At 36.7% G+C, this 19,096-nt stretch overlaps 1 protein-coding gene across 2 annotated transcripts in view; it reads right to left on the bottom strand.

Annotated features, from left to right (window-relative positions):
* Positions 1-2,434: 2,434 nt before the first annotated feature.
* LOC138693031 (zinc finger protein 235-like) overlaps positions 2,435-19,096 on the bottom strand; it is a 31,077-nt gene continuing 14,415 nt past the window's right edge. The window contains exons 3-5 of one of the 2 annotated variants that reach the window (XM_069816550.1): positions 14,698-14,823; positions 10,927-11,006; positions 2,435-4,551 (exon numbers count right to left, since the gene is read on the bottom strand). In XM_069816550.1, coding sequence (XP_069672651.1) covers positions 3,318-4,551; positions 10,927-11,006; positions 14,698-14,823 — 1,440 coding nt within the window. In that variant the 3' untranslated portion in view covers positions 2,435-3,317. The remainder of the gene's footprint in view (positions 4,552-10,926; positions 11,007-14,697; positions 14,824-19,096) is intronic. The other variant, XM_069816551.1, reaches the window with a different exon arrangement.

The following is a 19,096-nucleotide window of genomic DNA, read 5'->3' as shown; positions in this document are numbered from 1 at the left end:
ACAAGCAGTTGTAAGTCATCGAGACTGAACAACTGGCCCTGGTTTCTTTCTTTCAAGCTTTATCGGACGATGGTCAGAACGAACGGCTTGGTAGGTCCCCAGAAGATACTCCTGGTCAGTAGGCCTACTAAGATCGGAGCTTCTTCTTCTTCTTCTTCTTCTTCTTCTCGTGGTACTACAGCCGTTTGCCAGTCTTGACCGCCCCAACAATTGTCCTCCATGTCATCCTATCACTTGCTGCTCTCCTCCATGCCCCCACACCACTCCTCAACAAGTCATCCTTTACAGGCTGCAACCATCTCACTGGAGGTCTTCCAACTCTTCGACTGCCATAAATAGTATTGAAGGTCAACATTCTAGCTGGGTATTGTTCCTATGTTCTGTATAGATGGCCCAGCCACTGTATTCTTCTTGCTTTAATTTCTCTTACTATGTCAGGGTCGTTAAATATTTTATACAGTTCAGAATTGTATCTTATTCTTCACTTTCCCATTTCGCACACAGATTCTTCTCAGAATCTTTCTTTCAAATGCTGCTAGCTTATTTTGATCTTCTTTATTTATAGCCCAGGTCTCAGCTCCATACATTAGCACTGGTCTAATAAGGGTCGTATATAATTTTATTTTGGTTTTCCTGTGTATATATCTGGATCTCATCTGTCTATTTAATCCATAATAACTTCTGTTAGCTAAAGTTAGTCTATGCTTAATTTCTTGCTCTATTTTTCCATCATCAGTCACTTTCACCCCTAGGTATTTAAATTACTTTACTCTTTGAAACCTATGAAGTCCAGCATCTAAATGGTCATTTTTTGACTGATTTTTTGTCATTTCCATGTATTTAATTTTCTCTTCGGTTATCTGCAATCCATCTTTTTTGCAGCTGTTTCCGGTTTAATGAAAGTATCTCTTGGATCCCTTATTGATCTGCTCACTATGTCCAGGTCATCGGCATATTTTAAAATCTGTGTTGATTTAGTACAAATGGTTGCTCTTGTATCAATGTTTGAGTCCCTGATGACTTTTTCCAAAGTTATATTGAAAAGAAGGCAAGCCAGTGCAAATGGATTATCTAATGGATGAAAATAAACATTTTATAAAATCCTCATACGATATTTTTTAAAAAATAAGATATGTGACAAAATAATGGTACACACATAAAAGGTTTACTTCAATTAAAAACCTTTTTTAATTTAAGGAAAGTTTATTCCTGACTAGCCGTACCCATGCGCTCCGCTGCACCTGTTAGAAATAAATATAAAGTAATTACATAATTAAAATAGGACATTTGATCCAGGGAACATTCGTGTTTGATAGAAGGATAAATCGTTTAATATGTTACTTAATTTAAATTCTACTTGCATAATTAACATGCGATCATTTTCATCCAGAGACCACTCATTTGGTCATAAAAATTAGTTTAGGAAATACAGGAAACGAATGTACAGAATAGCCTATCAAGTTTTCTGTGCATAAGAAGCTATTTTAATCTTACCTGTCCTCGATTCACTCAGAAGTTACTGTAATAACATAATAGCATTATGTCCATCTAGAGAAACTACACTTTCCAATGGTGAATTAATAATTTATTATACAAATCGGTTAATTTAGCTTCCGATATTACTTCATACAAAAACAGAAACATTATCTGTAGGCTATCTTTCATAGCTTTCGATTGTTGCTGTCCAAGGCCCCTTATAGACGAAGTCATTTGTGTTTTTAATTCATTACACGGCCTTATATGGCAGTTATTTTAATTTTAAAACTCATTTATCTCATTAAATATCAGTCCTATCAAAATTTTTCAAGAAATAAAACTTATCGGAAATTATTTTTAAAGAAACTTTTGTTATGTAACATTTTTCACAAAAATCAATAATAAGCGAGATATTTCGATTTATTTAATTCAGGCCCCCTTATAACCTCCCTTTTAAATAATGTATTTTGAGTGCCATATAGCCTAAAATCTAAGTTACAACGAACTTAATTTATATTCCAATTTTTATCGAAATCCGTTCAGCTATTATCGCGTGAAAAGGTAACAAACATACAGACAGACAGACAGACAGACATACAAACAAAAATTTCAAAAAAGCGATTTTCGGTTTCAGGGTGGTTAATTATATATGTTAGGACCAATTATTTTTGGAAAATCGAAAATTACCAGAAACATTTCGGCTACAGGTTTATTATTAGTATATATTGAATAAGTATAGGTTATTAATTGTTGTATGGAAGAGTTGAAGCAAATAATCTGTTTCCATATTCATATTCATTCATTTTATTCCACATTATACCTAGTGCACTATAGTTCACATAGCCCGTTATATTTCTTAGTCTTCTAGCACAAAGCCTAATTTCACCCTCTTTGATATTTCATCACCTTTCGCAGTTATAAAGAAGCTGTAGAAATAAGATATAACACGATAAATATGTACAATTATGGTTACTTTATTACTTCAATAAAATTTTGACAAGTACACCGCACGACTACAAAAGTGTTTATGATCCACAACAAATTATCAATGGAAACAACAATGTGCATAATTGAATATTGGCGTTCTTTCATGAGTACAAACTGATTAACATTTACAAAGATTGATTCATTCATTCATTGTTCTGCACAAGGTGAGTTCTTTCTCTGCAAACGCAGTTTTCTCCAATCTTTCCCATATACTGCCTTCCTCTTTGTCTCCTAATATGATGCATATATCTTAATGTCGTCTATTATTTGATACCTTCTTCTGTCCCGAACTCTTCTCCCATTCACTTCCTTCCAGTTCATGATTCAGTATGCAGTTTCTTCTCAGCTAGTGACACAACAAATTCCTTTTCCTCTTCCTGATCACTACATCAATACTTACGCTATACTTAGTAGCTAAACATATTTGACTGCCACATTTAGAAGGTTTTCTTGTCTGTGTGCAAGATTTCATAACTTATTTAACTATCGACTAAGAGAATCACTGAAAACCAACATCCCTTTTAAAGTCTCCTCGCCCTGTGCTGGCGTTAATGGCCTGTTAAGGTACTCATTTCAGTTAATCTTTTACCACAAACGCCACATTTGAAGAGTTTCTAGCCTGTGTGCAAGCGTTCATGAACACATAGGGCACTTGAATGTGTGAAACACCTACAGCAAACATGACACTTGAAAGGGTTCTCGCCAGTGTGCGTGCGTTTATGACATTTTAAATTACACATCAAAGAGAAACACTTAACACAAACATCACATTTGAAAGGTTTCAAGCCAGTATGCAGAAGTATATGGGTTCACAGTGTAGAAAAACGGGCGTAACTCTTACCACAAAGATCACATTAAAACGGTTTCTCGACAGTGTTAAGACCTTCGTGAGCTTCTAAATGATTCGCCTGCGAGTAACCTTTACCACAATCACATATGAAAGGTTTCTCGGCTGTATGCAGATGTTCATGCACTTTCAGGTTATCCGAGTGAGAGAAGCCTTTACCACAAACATCACATTTGAAAGATTTCTCGGCTGTGTGCAGAAGTTTATGGACTTTCAGGTTACCCGACTGAGAGAAGCTTTTACCACAAACATCACATATGAAAGGTTTCTCAGCTGTGTGCAGACGTTTATGGACTTTTAGGTTACCCGAGAGAGTGAAGCCTTTACCACATACATCACATTTGAAAGATTTCTCGGCTGTGTGCAGACGTTTATGGACTTTTAGGTTACCCGACTGAGAGAAGCCTTTACCACAAACCTCACATTTGAATGATTTCTCGGCTGTGTGCAGACGTTTATGGACTTTCAGGTTACCCGACTGAGAGAAGCTTTTACCACAATCATCACATATGAAAGGTTTCTCAGCTGTGTGCAGACGCTTATGGACTTTTAAGTTACCCGAGTGAGAGAAGCATTTACCACAAACGTCACATTTGAAAGGTTTCTCGCCAGAGTGAACAGGTTTATGTTTTTTCAGGGAACCCAAATGCGAGAAAGACTTACCACAAACATTACATTTGAAAGGTTTCTCGCCAGAGTGCAAAGCTTCATGATTTCTCAAATAACTTACATGCGAGAAAGACTTGCCACAAGAGTGACATTTGACAAGTGTCTCCTCAGAGTGCACAGGTTTATGTTTTTTCAGAGACCTCAAATGCGAGAAAGATTTACCACAAACATCGCATTTGAAAGGTTTCTCGCCAGTGTGCGTGCGTTTATGAGATTTTAAGTTACACAACAAAGAGAAACACTTACCACAAACATTACATATGAAAGGTTTCAAGCCAGTATGCAGAAGTATATGGGCTCTCAGGTTACAAACCTGCGCAAAACATATACCACAAACTTCACATTTGAAAGGTTTCTTGCTTACGTCCTTGGACAAATCGCTGTTCAGTTTTTCCCCAGTTGAGAAACATATTTTAGGAAGTTCTAATTCCAACTGCATCCCACCTTCACAAGTCCGCACAGGTTTTCCCAAGGAACTTGTATTCTTGAGAATTTCACACACAGTCTCATTCTCTTCAGGTGCAAGACTGTCTAAATCTGTTGATACATTTCTGTCATTCGTAGCTGCAATCCTGAAGTAAATATATTATGAATCTATAAAATAGTCGCAACAAATAAACTCCAATAATTGAATATTGAAATTAAAACAACCTATTTTATGAGGCGGTACAATTAGAGATGCTTGTAATTAATTTATGAGTAATGTTGCAAGTATAAAAAATGTATGAACAATTCGGACTTCATCTGTGCAATAAACTTCATAAGAATTACATACTATTAATCAACTCTTAGCTACGAGGCGTGTTCTTAAAGTAAATTCCATTTTCAATTATAGCTGTCGCATCGCTGCAATCGTTATTTTGCCCATACGTGTTTTCTTCTTCTGTACTCAGGCAAGCTGTGCACGCAGTTTCAGAGCTTCAGTCCGTGTGTGTGTGGTGAGTTGTGATCAGTTGAAATGTTTAAAGTGATCGAGCACCCCACCGACTGAGAGATGCGGTCTGTTATCCATTTCTAGAATGCGAGAAACATCAAACCAGCTGACATTCATCGTCAACTTTGTGAGGTGTATGGTGATGATGCCATTAGTGATGGAATGGTCAGGAGATGGGTTAGAAAGTTCAACGAGGGCCGCATCTCTGTGCATGACGAGCAGCATACCGGTCGGCCATCATTGATCAATGACGATTTGGTGCGTGCTGTCGATGAAAAAATTCATGAGGACAGGAGGTTCATAATTTCTTCGCTTTCCTTGAATTTTTGCACAAATGTTGCGGAGTGGTTCGCAGGCGGGCGAATTCTACAATGAGGGGATAGAAAGACTTGTGCCACGACTCGATAAATGCCTCAATAATGGTGGAGATTATGGTGAGAAGTAATTGAAGTGTGGGAATACAATGCTACAAAAATGGTTTGTAAATATTTTCCCGTTTACTTTCTACAACCTTTTGGAACTTACTTTAAGAATACGCCTCGTACCTTATATTTAACAAAAAAACATCTCTGTACAAAAATCAACTGCCTCTGGCTTACTTTTTTTTCGACACGAGCGAGCTATTTTATGCGATTGTTTTGAAATTCGGGTTTGCAAATGTGCTATAACGTTTTCTATCTCTTATTCTTATGATATATAAAGACCTTTGTAGTTCGTTAACTTTATCACTTTAAAACTTGCAGTGGAACATTACTGACTCCATTTCACAGTAGCGTAATCATGAGAAAATCTGTATTGGAATAATCTCTGTTGTTTTGCGAACACTGAACTAATGACAATGTTTTAAAGTTCTGCAACAATGTAATTTTCAATTGTAAAAGAATATACGCTTTCTAAACATAAATTTTCCCTCCACTTCAATGATAAGAAAACTCCGAATCAACGACATAAAACCGTTAATTGATTTAATTGGGAGAACTATTGGAGATGTCTATAGCAAATATAGGACTTCAATGCTTTATGGTTGACGAGCAGCTTTCACCTCTACCTGGATGTTGATATTTAAAGTTATTTATTAGAAGAGAACCCAGGAAATATGGTATTGTTGCGTCCGTCTGGAGCGTTTTGGAATAATCTGGTTATGTCAGAAGCGTGCTCGCGCATCTGGCCAAAAGGAAGGCGCGGGGAAACAACTCGAGCTTCGGTAGGAGCAGTAGCGAGGCGCGGAGAGATGGCAAAGAACTCCGGTTCCGGCGCAAAGCGGAGGGAGCGGAAGTAAGAAAGAACCTGAAAGCGGATTGTTGTAGAGGCCAAGAGGCTTCGCGACGCACAACATTCTAGACGATCGTGGTAAACAAATAATACCGTGAGTTGCCGACGAATGTGAGTCAGTTCTTCTTCAGTCTTGGACAGCAGCGACCCAGGTGGATCTGGGTACGACATGCAAGGTACCTCATCCGGAGGGCTGGGTGCGACGTGCAGGGAACAGCATCCGGAAGGCTTGGTTCGATGAGTAGTGAACTGTATCTGGAAGGCTTGGGTTCGACGTACAGTGAACTTGAAGAACTAGCAAAGGCGAAGGAACTGTGAACTGAGAACAGTCAGCATGGATCGCGGGTGACCCAGTTCGGAAAGGACGCGGACTGATGTAGTGTGGGATCGAACGGGGTTCGTGACTTTCTACAGGCAGGAGCATAGGCGATCTGCGGTGATGTATGTAGTGTTTATGAAGGTTTGAGTGTCGAATTGAACCTATTGTTGAGTGAGTTTCGAGACTGGCATACCAGAAACTACACAGGTTTTTATATATTGGTAAGGTTAAATATATTATGATTCATAGAAAGAGTTTGGTTACTGATAGAGTGTGTAAGAATTAGCTAGCATTCGTCAAGCGTTTTATATAGGTTGTGTTTGGTTCTACTACATCGAACAAGTTGGGACTTGACTAGCGAGTTGCTAATAATTACAAACTGTGAGGACAGATGGCATTACTAGTTTGTGTAATGGCGGATGCCAGTTCAGTGAACTCTAGTGGTCAGCCAGTGTCGAAGGAGTGAGGAATTATCTTTGTTTGTACTTTACTGGAGACCTTGGTTCATTGTTATTTTTCCTAAAGTGTTATTAATAAATATTGACAGCGAATGTTAAAGATTTATATGAAGTGTTTACTATGTATCACCTGACCAAACAGACGATCGACCCTACCACACCTTTCTACGGCAGGGTAATACTTTATCTTTGTAGTATTCTTTATCCAATACTTTTACCAACTTTACAGAGTGAAGTGAGGACCACTGTTGCACTTGATACACGCACTCCATAGAATGAACGCTGCATTAGCCAATGTATCAGCTGGAAATGGAAGGAAATCTGGACACTGCCACATGCGCCCAAGTTTGCAGGGCAGGAATCTGACCCGAAGCTTCTGATGATAGACGACATTAAGACATACGGGTTGTATGCGGAGACTATGAGAAAGGCGGGAAATAGGAAAGGATGGAGAATACTGGATTTTCAAAGACGGACCTGCCCTCGACCAGAATACTCTGAATGAATGAACGATTTGGAGTGTTGGTTGGATGAATACAGTCTATGTTTCGTTCAATGTCTCCTATGAGCTTCCGATGTTACTCCACTCAAGGACTTGATTACGGTTGATCTGTTCCTTACACTATTAGCGATATTGTCTAACCGAAGTGGCTTACCAAATTTTATAGAATTCCGAGTGTGATATATATGCAGATATTGCTGGGATTCATTTTTGATAATGGAAAATAAAGACGTTGGACAAATTAATGAAACCATTCTGAACAAGAATTACTACAGCATAGCACAATAAAGAATCCTCCGAGTGAGAAAAATAAATTATTGTAATATAAGAATAGTACATTATGCAACGAGCCTATAATGATAGTAATTAAGAAGAGAGTATGGATATTTATGAAACGAGCGCAAGCGAGTTTCATAATTATCATACGAGCTTCTTAATTACTATTATAGGCGAGTTTCATACGACTTTTTATGCTCGACCATATTTCTAATTTGAAATTATTCATTTTATTTCTATCTGACCTTGAGCAATACATCGTTAATTGTGAGATGTGCGCAGACGCGAAAGTATTGATTTTTTCCGAGGAACAGATGTTCACATTGACCTTGACAGCCCATAAGAACATACAGAGTAACTAAATATTAACTTTGATATAACATTGAAATTAAATTAGACATTGAAAAACGAGATGACAAATTGAATTTATTTGAATATTATTTACAATTGACGCTAATTATTATAGTAACAGAACATAACCTTCTGCGACAATATTGGATTTCCAGCCTCCGTGACTTTTCGCTAATTCTCTTTCGATTGCATATCCGAGAATAATCGATACTTCAGGTTTTATAACGGTACAAAGCTGACTTGTGATTGGCTGAACACGTGTAAGCTGACTCGTCATTGGCTCAACACGTGTACTTTAATGAGTAGGTGTACTTTAATGACATGCATTAAAGGACTGCTACCAGGTGTATAAATTACTAGATTTCGGCATGGTCGAGCATAAAATGATTTTCGACATTATAAATACGCATTGCAATTGCAACTAATACTTACTTACTTACAAATGGCTTTTAAGGAACCCGAAGGTTCATTGCCGACCTCACATAAGCCCGCCATCGGTACCTATCCTGTGCAAGATATTAATCCAGTCTCTATCATCATATCCCACCTCCCTCAAATCCATTTTAATATTATCCTCCCATCTACGTTTCGGCCTCCCTAAAGGTCTTTTTCCCTCCGGTCTCCCAACTAACACTCTATATGCATTTCTGGATTCGCCCATACGAGCTACATGCCCTGCCCAACTCAAACGTCTGGATTTTAAGTTCCTAATTATGTCAGGTGAAGAATACAATGCGTGCAGTTCTGTGTTGTGTAACTTTCTCCATTCCCCTGTAACTTCATCCAGCTTAGCCCCAAATATTTTCCTAAACACCTTATTCTCAAACACCCTTAACCTATGTTTCTCTCTCAGAGTGAGAGTTCAAGTTTCACAACCATACAGAAGAACCGGTAATATAACTGTTTTATAAATTCTAACTTTCAGATTTTTAGACAGCAGACTGGATAATAACCGAATAATAACAGGCATTTCCCATATTTATTCTGCGTTTAATTTCCTCCTGAGTGTCATTTATATTTGTTACTGTTGCAACTAATAATGAATGAATATAAGCTTAGAAAAAAATTACTTCTTTGTTACTCAGATTGTGCGTGTATTTACGTACCAGTTCATGGTTCTTTCCACTAATGTTTCGTGGCACAATGTAATTCAAGTACAGTACATATCATTTTCATTTAGAACAATATAATTTAAAGACCAGTACTGTTCATTCATAAAAAAAATAGTCATAAAATCATTATTATATATTACAAATGTTTCAATTTGTAAATCACGTTTTTTAGTTGTCTGTCTTTTATAGAATTTTTCTAAATTCATCACACCTCTTTTAATGCTGATAATTACTGTGCATGACGCATCCCAGGTAGGTACTAATAACATAAACTACCTGATTCATATGATTGTGAGTTTCTCTACAACAACAATTCCTTACTTGCTGTAAGACTTTGTACATCCCAGCCTGAACGCTGTTAGACATACAGTTATATGCAGTCTTTTACAGAGAAGCATGCTGCTATCCCATAACCATAACTTCAAAACCATAATTTGCCAGGCTGTTTCGTGACAGCAGTACTCTAACCTCAATGTGTGTGAGATGTATTGGAGAGAAACAGAGTTAATGGCTTTATTGCTAAGACTCTGCATTAGTTAATAACAACCCCAACATGTCTCCTGTATGAGTGGGACAGTAGGGCTAGGTCTACTCAGTGGAGGGGTCACAACCTGGTGAAACAACATTGCTCAACAACCATTAATGTATTATTGCAGTTGTAATTTTGGTGGTGTGAAACTGAAAGACAATAAATATGGGAAATGCGTGTTATTATTCGGTTGAGAAGCTTTTATCATCCAGTCTGCTGTCGAAAAATCTGAAAGTTAGAATTTATAAAACAGTTATATCACCAGTTCTTCTGTATGGTTGTGAAACTTGGACTCTCACTCTGAAAGAGGAACATAGGTTAAGGGTGTTTGAGAATAAGGAACTTAGGAAAATATTTGGGGCTAAGCGGGATGAAATTACAGGAGAATGGAGAAAGTTACACAACGCAGAACTGCACGCATTGTATTCTTCACCTGACATAATTAGGAACATTAAATCCTGACGTTTGAGATGGGCAGGGCATGTAGCATGTATGGGCGAATCCAGAAATGCATATAGAGTGTTAGTTGGGAGACCGGAGGGAAAAAGACCTTTGGGGAGGCCGAGACGTAGATGTGAGGATAATATTAAAATGGATTTGAGGAAGGTGGGATATGATGATAGAGATTGGATTAATCTTGCACAGGATAGGGACCGATGGTGAGCTTATGTGAGGGTGGCAATAAACCTTCGAGTTCCTTAAAAGCCATTTGTAAGTAAGTAAGTAAGCAAGCAAGTAAGAAACTGAAAGACAGATGCCCTTAAGTACACCAGAATGCATGAACGAATTGAGGAATGAAGAAACCAAGAAATAAATAAATTTAAAAATACATTAAAAGAGGCAAATAATGTTACACAGTGACTGTAAAAGTGTTGAGCAATTCACAGAAAATCGCTTGGAATGGACTCAAAATGGTAGTTCAATATTTCCCTGGGCTGCAATATGAGTGTGGAGGTCCACTTCTTTCATGTTCACGTAGATTATTTTCCTCAAAATCTAGGCACTATTCGTCACGAACATGAAGCAAAGTTTGAACAGTACTTATACCAAGGGAAGTGGATGTGCATGTGATGACTGATTATTGCTGGATGACTCAGACAGACAGTTCTTCTGAAAATCCTTCTGGACAGTCAAGTAAACCAAAACTTAAAACACAATGAACTCTCTACGTGAAGGCTCGGACAAGACACTCACCTTTCGATGAAAATCTCGTCCTCTGCCCTTACTTGCACCTTTGGCTCCACATTCAATCTGTGCAAGTCACTCTGCTCTTCCTAAAAACACGGACCAAATAAAACAGAAAAATAGCGCATTTTCATTAACATCAATTTTAGATGCCACAGAATTCCGTTTAAGTCATATTAGCGCTACCAGAGTTTAGCTAAAAGAAAACAAATCTTGTGGCAGATTTTTCATGGGATAATTCTTTTCCTTATAGAACAGCGTTTTTTCATCTTTTTCAACACGTGGCACAATAAAAGTGAGATTTAAAATCCTTTGGCACTCTCATATAATATAAAGCTGTTGTTTGCAAGCAGGGGGGGAAGTTTGAGGGTTTTAGGAGGGAATGATTGCTAAAAAATAGATATAAACCAGATAAATTTATATATGAATTGAATCGCACTTTTTAGAAAGGAACCAAGTCAAAATGTTCTATATTTCAGAAGAGCAAAAGAACTTACTTTCAAGAATAAATACCAGTGTACCAGTGCCGTAATATAAACATCAACTCGATGTTAGAGATACAAGGAAAGGTATGTTTAAGTTCCTTCCTTTTTTTATCTTTGCGTCTTGGAAGTATTAATCATTTCATCAGAAGAAATATAAATGACAAACTTTGACTTAGTTCCTTTCTAAAAAGTGCGATTCAATTGATATATTAAATAAAATAGTTTTAATTTTATATTAATTACTTTTTAGTCAACTTACCGGGCAATAAATGGTGAAAAGGCACATGGTGCAAAAAAAAATGTAGATAAGAGAAACAAAATTCATATAATTCACAAATTGAACTAACACTATTTATATAAATGATCGATGTCGGGTAGAGTTCCCGGTTAGCTTAGTGGGAGAGCGTTGGTACGTTTAACCAAAGGTCCCAGGTTCGATACCCGGCCCCGGAACAATTTTTCCCTCGAAATTATTCAAATTAACTTTACAGGGAGTTATTCCTCAAAGCTTAATTTGCTGAACACTATTTATGTATCTTTATTTAAAATTATGATAGAAATTCAAAATTTAATGACAGAGAATTATTCCAGTGCAATATTGTGTGATAATTATGCGTGTTTATTTTTTAAATTGTTATTTAGGAAATTCGAAAACATACAATATCATCACATGTGTAGGTAAGTATTTAATGAGCGAAACATTTTCTTACTGATCTGGCTATCCTAGATACGCATAAGTCATTTTCTTCTCTGTGCTCGTACACCTACGCTGTGTTTACTGAAGACTGACTTGAGCATGCCAGCGGATGTTTAGAGTGTGCCGTGGAAAATGGCTGTCTTTATTTATTGGGTTGTTTTACGACGCTGTGTCAACACCTCAGGTTATTTAGCGTCTGAATGATATGAAGGTGATAATGCAGGTGAAATGAGTCCGGGGTCCAGCGCCAGCATTTGCTCATATTGGGTTGAGGGAAAACCCCAGGAAAAAACCTCAACCAGGTAACTTGCCCCGAGCGGGATTCGAACCCGGGCCACTTGGTTTCGTGGCCAGACGCGCTGAACGTTACTCCAGAGGTGTAGACCGGATTTTGCTGTTATATTATAACTAATTAACTACTGTATAATAGCAGAAATTAACTATGAACGAACAATTCTATTTATAGTCACGAATTTGGTAGATTATTTAAGTGGTTTTTTACGGCACTGTCAATTGTAATGGTTATGTACCGTCTGAGCAAAATAAAGGTGATAATGCCAGCGAAATGAATCCAGGGTCCAGTGCCGAAAGTTAGCCAGCATTTGTTCTCAATTGTTTAAAGGATAAACCCAGAAAAAAATTCAACCCGGTAACTTTCACATTACCAGGTATATATTGGTCTGGTTCAGTTTTCTTATAATAGTACTTCTGTGCTCATAATACCAGCAGTCTACAAGCATATTCTAATGATAACTAAATGTTGCGTATATGTGGATAACAATGTTAATACTGTCTAATTTATTCCAGTTTAGCTGCATAATATCTACCAAGCAATATCATGTACTATGAAATTATACTAAAGCTCCAGTACACAAAGATTCCTTTGCTATGACCATAACGATCATTACACCGTAGATAAAAAATTCGTTCGACCATTTCGTGAACTCGGTAACTTGAAAACAGTAAATAAAATAAACAGTAGTTTCATGCAAGCTCTGCCTGCACATATTTATCAGAACATTTTGCCAAATTCAGAATCAATTCTGGAATGCACTCAATATAAGCTATAGAATTTATCTTAAATTTATCAAATATATTTTCTCTACTGGTAAACTAATGTTCTACAAAAGATATATTGCAAATACATAAATACTTAAATTCAGACGGCTAAATAACCTGAGATGTTGATACAGCGTTGTAAAAATAGGAATGGGTGAACAACAAATGACGGCAGGTGATAACATTCGCACATACATCTAAAGCAAACTCAATTATTAGCATCCTTAAGAATAACATTTTTTTCAAACGCACTCACAGTGGTCTAAAATCCATATTTAGGAGGACAAATGGAGAAAAATGACATGTAAAAAAATGAAATACAACCCTTAAATTATTTTTCCTATATAACTGAGCAACACTGAATTGATAATCTTAATCAGCGGAGGTGGCTGCATAGCGAGATAAGAAGCCGGTAACATGCCACATTTCGCCACCCAGCATTCTTACTCAGCAAGCGCCGCGAGTCTGCCGTTTTCCTTGTGCTGTATCTCTGTTGTAAGTGGTCGATTCCATTTATATTTGGTACCAACATGCCAAGTAGTTCTTTGGGTATGTAACACTGTTTGTTTTTGTTACATTTAATGTTACTATAGTATGTAAAATTAGCATGAATGGACACGGGACAAAATATAAATATAACCATTGAGTTTGCTAAGGTAGAGAAAAAAAACCCCATTTGGTTCGTCCAAATATAATTTTTTTTTCACTTCCTCCACTATTTACCTCTATTTTAAATCTAGTCTTAAGGTGCGCAGATTTGCGGACGTAATAATTTATGAGCACTATTCTTTCGAGGTGCAGTAGTGCAATTTTTCTCGGTTGCAGTTATTTCAATATCTGTGAACCGAATCTGCTTCCACAGTATAATTCAGGGAATTCAAGATGACAGCTTGTTAATTATGTACCAAATAAGCTTCCCGAGTGTCCAAAAGGTGCAATAGTACCTAAAATGTTACATTTTCCCCCCATAAGATTTTGTCTAAATGCATCCCTCTGTAAGGGGCACTTCTGCTCATACCAACGAAAACAGAGTTTGTACACAAAACAAATGTACTAAGTGTAACTACTGTATAAAATGTCATAAAAATCTGTTAGATAGGACAAAAGTTACTAATTTTGTCTAATTGCGTCCCCCTATAAGGGGTAGTTTCCTTATACAAACGTAATCAGAGCTTGCATACAAAACATATATGCTACCTGTAACTACTGTGTAAAATTTCATAAAAATCTGTCAGGTAGCTGAAAAGTTATTAATATGTCCCGCTAAATTTGCATTTTAGACCACTGTGGCACTGTTGGAATGTGTGACTTGGCAACCTTTTTCGTTTTCATAATTAAAACATAAAACGAGATAACAGTTCAACATTTCTTCTCTGGAATATGACATGACTTGTAATAGTAAACAGTGATAAGTGTATTTGCCTCCATCATATAGTGAAAGGCACTGCAAGTACTCTTGAAAATAGGTAGTGTCCGTTACAATCGAAATACAATTTAAAACAGAAAAAACACACAGTGCATTCCTTGTGCTCCACTCACCTCTGGTTCTCGTTTCACCACAGCGAACGGATCTTCCTCAAACTTTACCTCTGATATGAGATCTAAGCTCTGGTTCACATATTCCTCTTTTATGCCAGTCACATGATGATCCAAGAAATTCCATTCCTGAGAGTCCAAAGAGACGTCTTAAAAGAGCAATTTAATACAGAGTATTAAAAGACGACTTATAAAGTTACAGCCTGCTCTCTAAATATCCAGATGCAATGGCTTGACATGATTCATATGCGGATACAAATTTTCCATAATAGTACATTATGCAACGAGCCTACAATGAAGGTAATTAAGAAGTGAGTATGGATATTTATGAAAGGAGCGCAAGCGAGTTTCATACGACTTTTTATGCTCAACCCTATTTCTAACTTGATATTATTCATTTTATTTGTATCTGACCTTGAACAATGGCTCGTAAATTGTGAGATGTGGGCAGACGTGAAAGTATTGATTTTTTCCGAGGCCGAATGTCATTGACGTTGGCACAGGATAAGAATGAACATTACTCTGATATTAACCTGGAAATTGATTTAGAATTGAAAAACGAGATGACAAATTGGATTTATTTGAATATTATTTACAGTTAACGCTAATAATAGTAACAGAACATAGCCTCCGTGACTTTTCGCTAATTCTCTTTCGATTGCATATCCGAGAATAATCGATACTTACGGTTTTATAACGGTACAAAGCTGACCTTCATTGGCTGAACAGTTGTAAGCTGACTCGTCATTGGCTGAAAACACCTGAACTTTAATGAGTAAGTGTACTTTAATGACATGCATTAAAGGACTGCTACCAGGTGTATAATTACTACATTTCGGCATGGTCGAGCATAAAAAAATATTTAGTCCTGTTATGAACGTCTGTAATAATACGAAAAGCTAATGGTGCAAATTTGGGCCATTCCTGCGTATAATAAACTATTGTGCATATATTGTAACATATTTTGAAGATTATGTTGGACTAAACCCAAAATTTGAGATTTGCAAAAAAATAAAAATAAAAAAAAGAGTCTGGATTGTTTTGTTGTCAGCATAATATTTTTTGTTGACTGTACAGGGTGGCTAGAATTTACTTGTGTGTGAAGGGAAACTGTGCAAAACCACCAATGCCTGCTTTTATTCCATTGAACTGCAGCCCAAAAAGACACATTCGGAAACATCCCTCCCTACCTGACTATCACCCGTATCCTCCTTTTATAAGTTTCACTTATTCTGAATGGTGCATTACCAGCATTTTATTTCTTCCGGCAAGTACTCAAACATTACACCAATGATCTACCACATACTTCGAAAGAAAGCCTTCGCCAATGTCCTTTCGACATGTAAGAGTGGGAACATTGTGGGACCTGGAAATTATTCATTGTCAAATACGTGTATTTGGAAGTTTCTGTAACTGATATGAATTTATGTTTTGCTGAATTTGTTTTACATATTCTTCTGGATTGTTCTTTTTGTTGCTTATAATGAAAATTGCTCTTGTAATGGTAGACTACACGTTCTTTCCTGTAGTTGGTTTGATATACTGAAAAGTTCTTCTGAAACATCACAAAAAAAAGAGCTAAATCAAGAAGAAATTCATGTGATTTTACAAGCAAACGTTCTGAAGGGGGCAGATAAAAAAAATATTTTTTTTTTCTTCCACCATCGTGATAATATCAAAAGAAGTGCTTATACAAATTTTGGCAACTCGACCACAATTACGAGGCCGTCCAGAAAGTGATTTTCCCTGGGGACGTTTAAAGAGAATAACACAATTGCATGGAAATATTTATTGAAACAGATACAGAACTTGTTGCGCTATTTGTCAACATATCCACCATTGGAAATGAGACATCTGTCATACCATGGGATCAATTTTTGTGTCGTAGAAGTCAGCCGCCTGAGATCGGAACCAGTGTTTGACTGCGTCTGCACCTCTCTCTGTCGATCCCATGGTATGAGAAATGACTCAATTCCGATGGAAAATATGTTTAAAAATAGTTTAACAATTGCTGTGTCGGTTCCAATAAATTTGTGCAATGAAATTATGTTTTTTTCTGTTAACGGCCGCTGGCGAACTTATTTTTTTTTGTGCGAGATCGTGCATATTTGCTTGGTTTCTGCACAAAACCAATCCGCGGAAAGTCTAAAATTCCACATTCAGTATTCCCAACCTAACACACATAACAATTTCCCTCTTCTTACCGCTTATTGATTTTACTGCTTTAGGTTTTTAACATATTATTTTTAGAGACGTTCAATATAGTAATAATTATAAATTGGAAACTTACCATTGCAATTTCACCTAAATTGCACTGTTAATTATTGTTTTTAAATATTTGCAAAAATTAAGTAAACTCTATATCATTACATAACATTACCGTTTGTTTTAAGTTCACATTTATAGACTGGGGGGAAAAAAAAAGACAGACGTATATCACGGCCTGCTGGAGTATAGTAAACACATAAAACATTTTAAAGCAACAATGTTTAAGATAGATATTTTTGTTTTGCAAATTTGCCGTCATTGAACAGAAACCAAGATGGAGATTTCATTGCAACTAATTAGAAATTCCTGTTTCAGGTATGTAATAAACGACCTTCGCACAAAATAATCTACGATACACGAGCGGTATGTTTTCTTTCAATTCTCGGAAATTAAAAAAGCGAAACGCTGCAAATTTGCCGTCATTGAACAGAAACGAAGATGGAGATTTCATTGCAACTAATTAGAAATTCCTGTTTCAGGAATGTAATAAACGACCTTCGCACAAAATAATCTACGATACACGAGCGGTATGTTTTCTTTCAATTCTCGGAAATTAAAAAAGCGAAACGCTGCAAATTTGCCGTCATTGAACAGAAACGAAGATGGAGATTTCATTGCAACCAATTAGAAATTCCTGTTTCAGGTATGTAATAAACGACCTTCGCACAAAATAATCTACGATACACGAGCGGTATGTTTTCTTTCAATTCTCGGAAATTAAAAAAGCGAAACGCTGCAAATTTGCCGTCCTTGAACAGAAACGAAGATGGAGATTTCATTGCAACTAATTAGAAATTCCTGTTTCAGGTATGTAATGAACGACCTTCGCACAAAATAATCTACGATACACGAGCGGTATGTTTTCTTTCAATTCTCGGAAATTAAAAAAGCGAAACGCTGCAAATTTGCCGTCATTGAACAGAAACGAAGATGGAGATTTCATTGCAACTAATTAGAAATTCCTGTTTCAGGTATGTAATGAACGACCTTCGCACAAAATAATCTACGATACACGAGCGGTATGTTTTCTTTCAATTCTCGGAAATTAAAAAAGCGAAACGCTGCAAATTTGCCGTCATTGAACAGAAACGAAGATGGAGATTTCATTGCAACTAATTAGAAATTCCTGTTTCAGGTATGTAATGAACGACCTTCGCACAAAATAATCTACGATACACGAGCGGTATGTTTTCTTTCAATTCTCGGAAATTAAAAAAGCGAAACGCTGCAAATTTGCCGTCATTGAACAGAAACGAAGATGGAGATTTCATTGCAACTAATTAGAAATTCCTGTTTCAGGTATGTAATGAACGACCTTCGCACAAAATAATCTACGATACACGAGCGGTATGTTTTCTTTCAATTCTCGGAAATTAAAAAAGCGAAACGCTGCAAATTTGCCGTCATTGAACAGAAACGAAGATGGAGATTTCATTGCAACTAATTAGAAATTCCTGTTTCAGGTATGTAATGAACGACCTTCGCACAAAATAATCTACGATACACGAGCGGTATGTTTTCTTTCAATTCTCGGAAATTAAAAAAGCGAAACGCTGCAAATTTGCCGTCATTGAACAGAAACGAAGATGGAGATTTCATTGCAACTAATTAGAAATTCCTGTTTCAGGTATGTAATAAACGACCTTCGCACAAAATAATCTACGATACACGAGCGGTATGTTTTCCTTCAATTCTCGGAAATTAAAAAAGCTCAACTACGTTTCGCTTTTTCAAACTTCTCCTCGAACATGAAAACTTCAACATACCGCTCTTGTAACGCATATTACTATTACGGCCCTCGTAATTCCGATCGAGTGGCCAAAATTTGTATAAGCACTTCTTTTGATATTATCACGATGGTGGAAGAAAAAAAATTAACTCTTTTATCTGCCCCCATCAGAACGTTTACTTGTTAGCTTTTTTCAATAGCCCTCTAAACTTTGACTTTTCTTGTCCCTTTTTCTTGTTGTACTGTAGTATAGCACTGTAAGAGTTCCACAAAGACAAAGTTCTTGTATAGCTATAGGAAACCAAGGGAATATAAAATATTTTACTAATTTTATTAAACGGCTCTTCCACTTTCATGCCTACACTTTCAAGTTCCCTTATGTTTTCTGGTAACTGGCTATAAATA

This window comes from Periplaneta americana, chromosome 17 (genome assembly GCF_040183065.1).
Source record: "Periplaneta americana isolate PAMFEO1 chromosome 17, P.americana_PAMFEO1_priV1, whole genome shotgun sequence".
Classification (NCBI taxonomy): Eukaryota; Metazoa; Arthropoda; class Insecta; order Blattodea; family Blattidae; genus Periplaneta; species Periplaneta americana.
The sequence above is the reverse complement of the archived record's forward strand: the minus strand, read 5'-3'. Positions and strand labels throughout refer to the sequence as shown.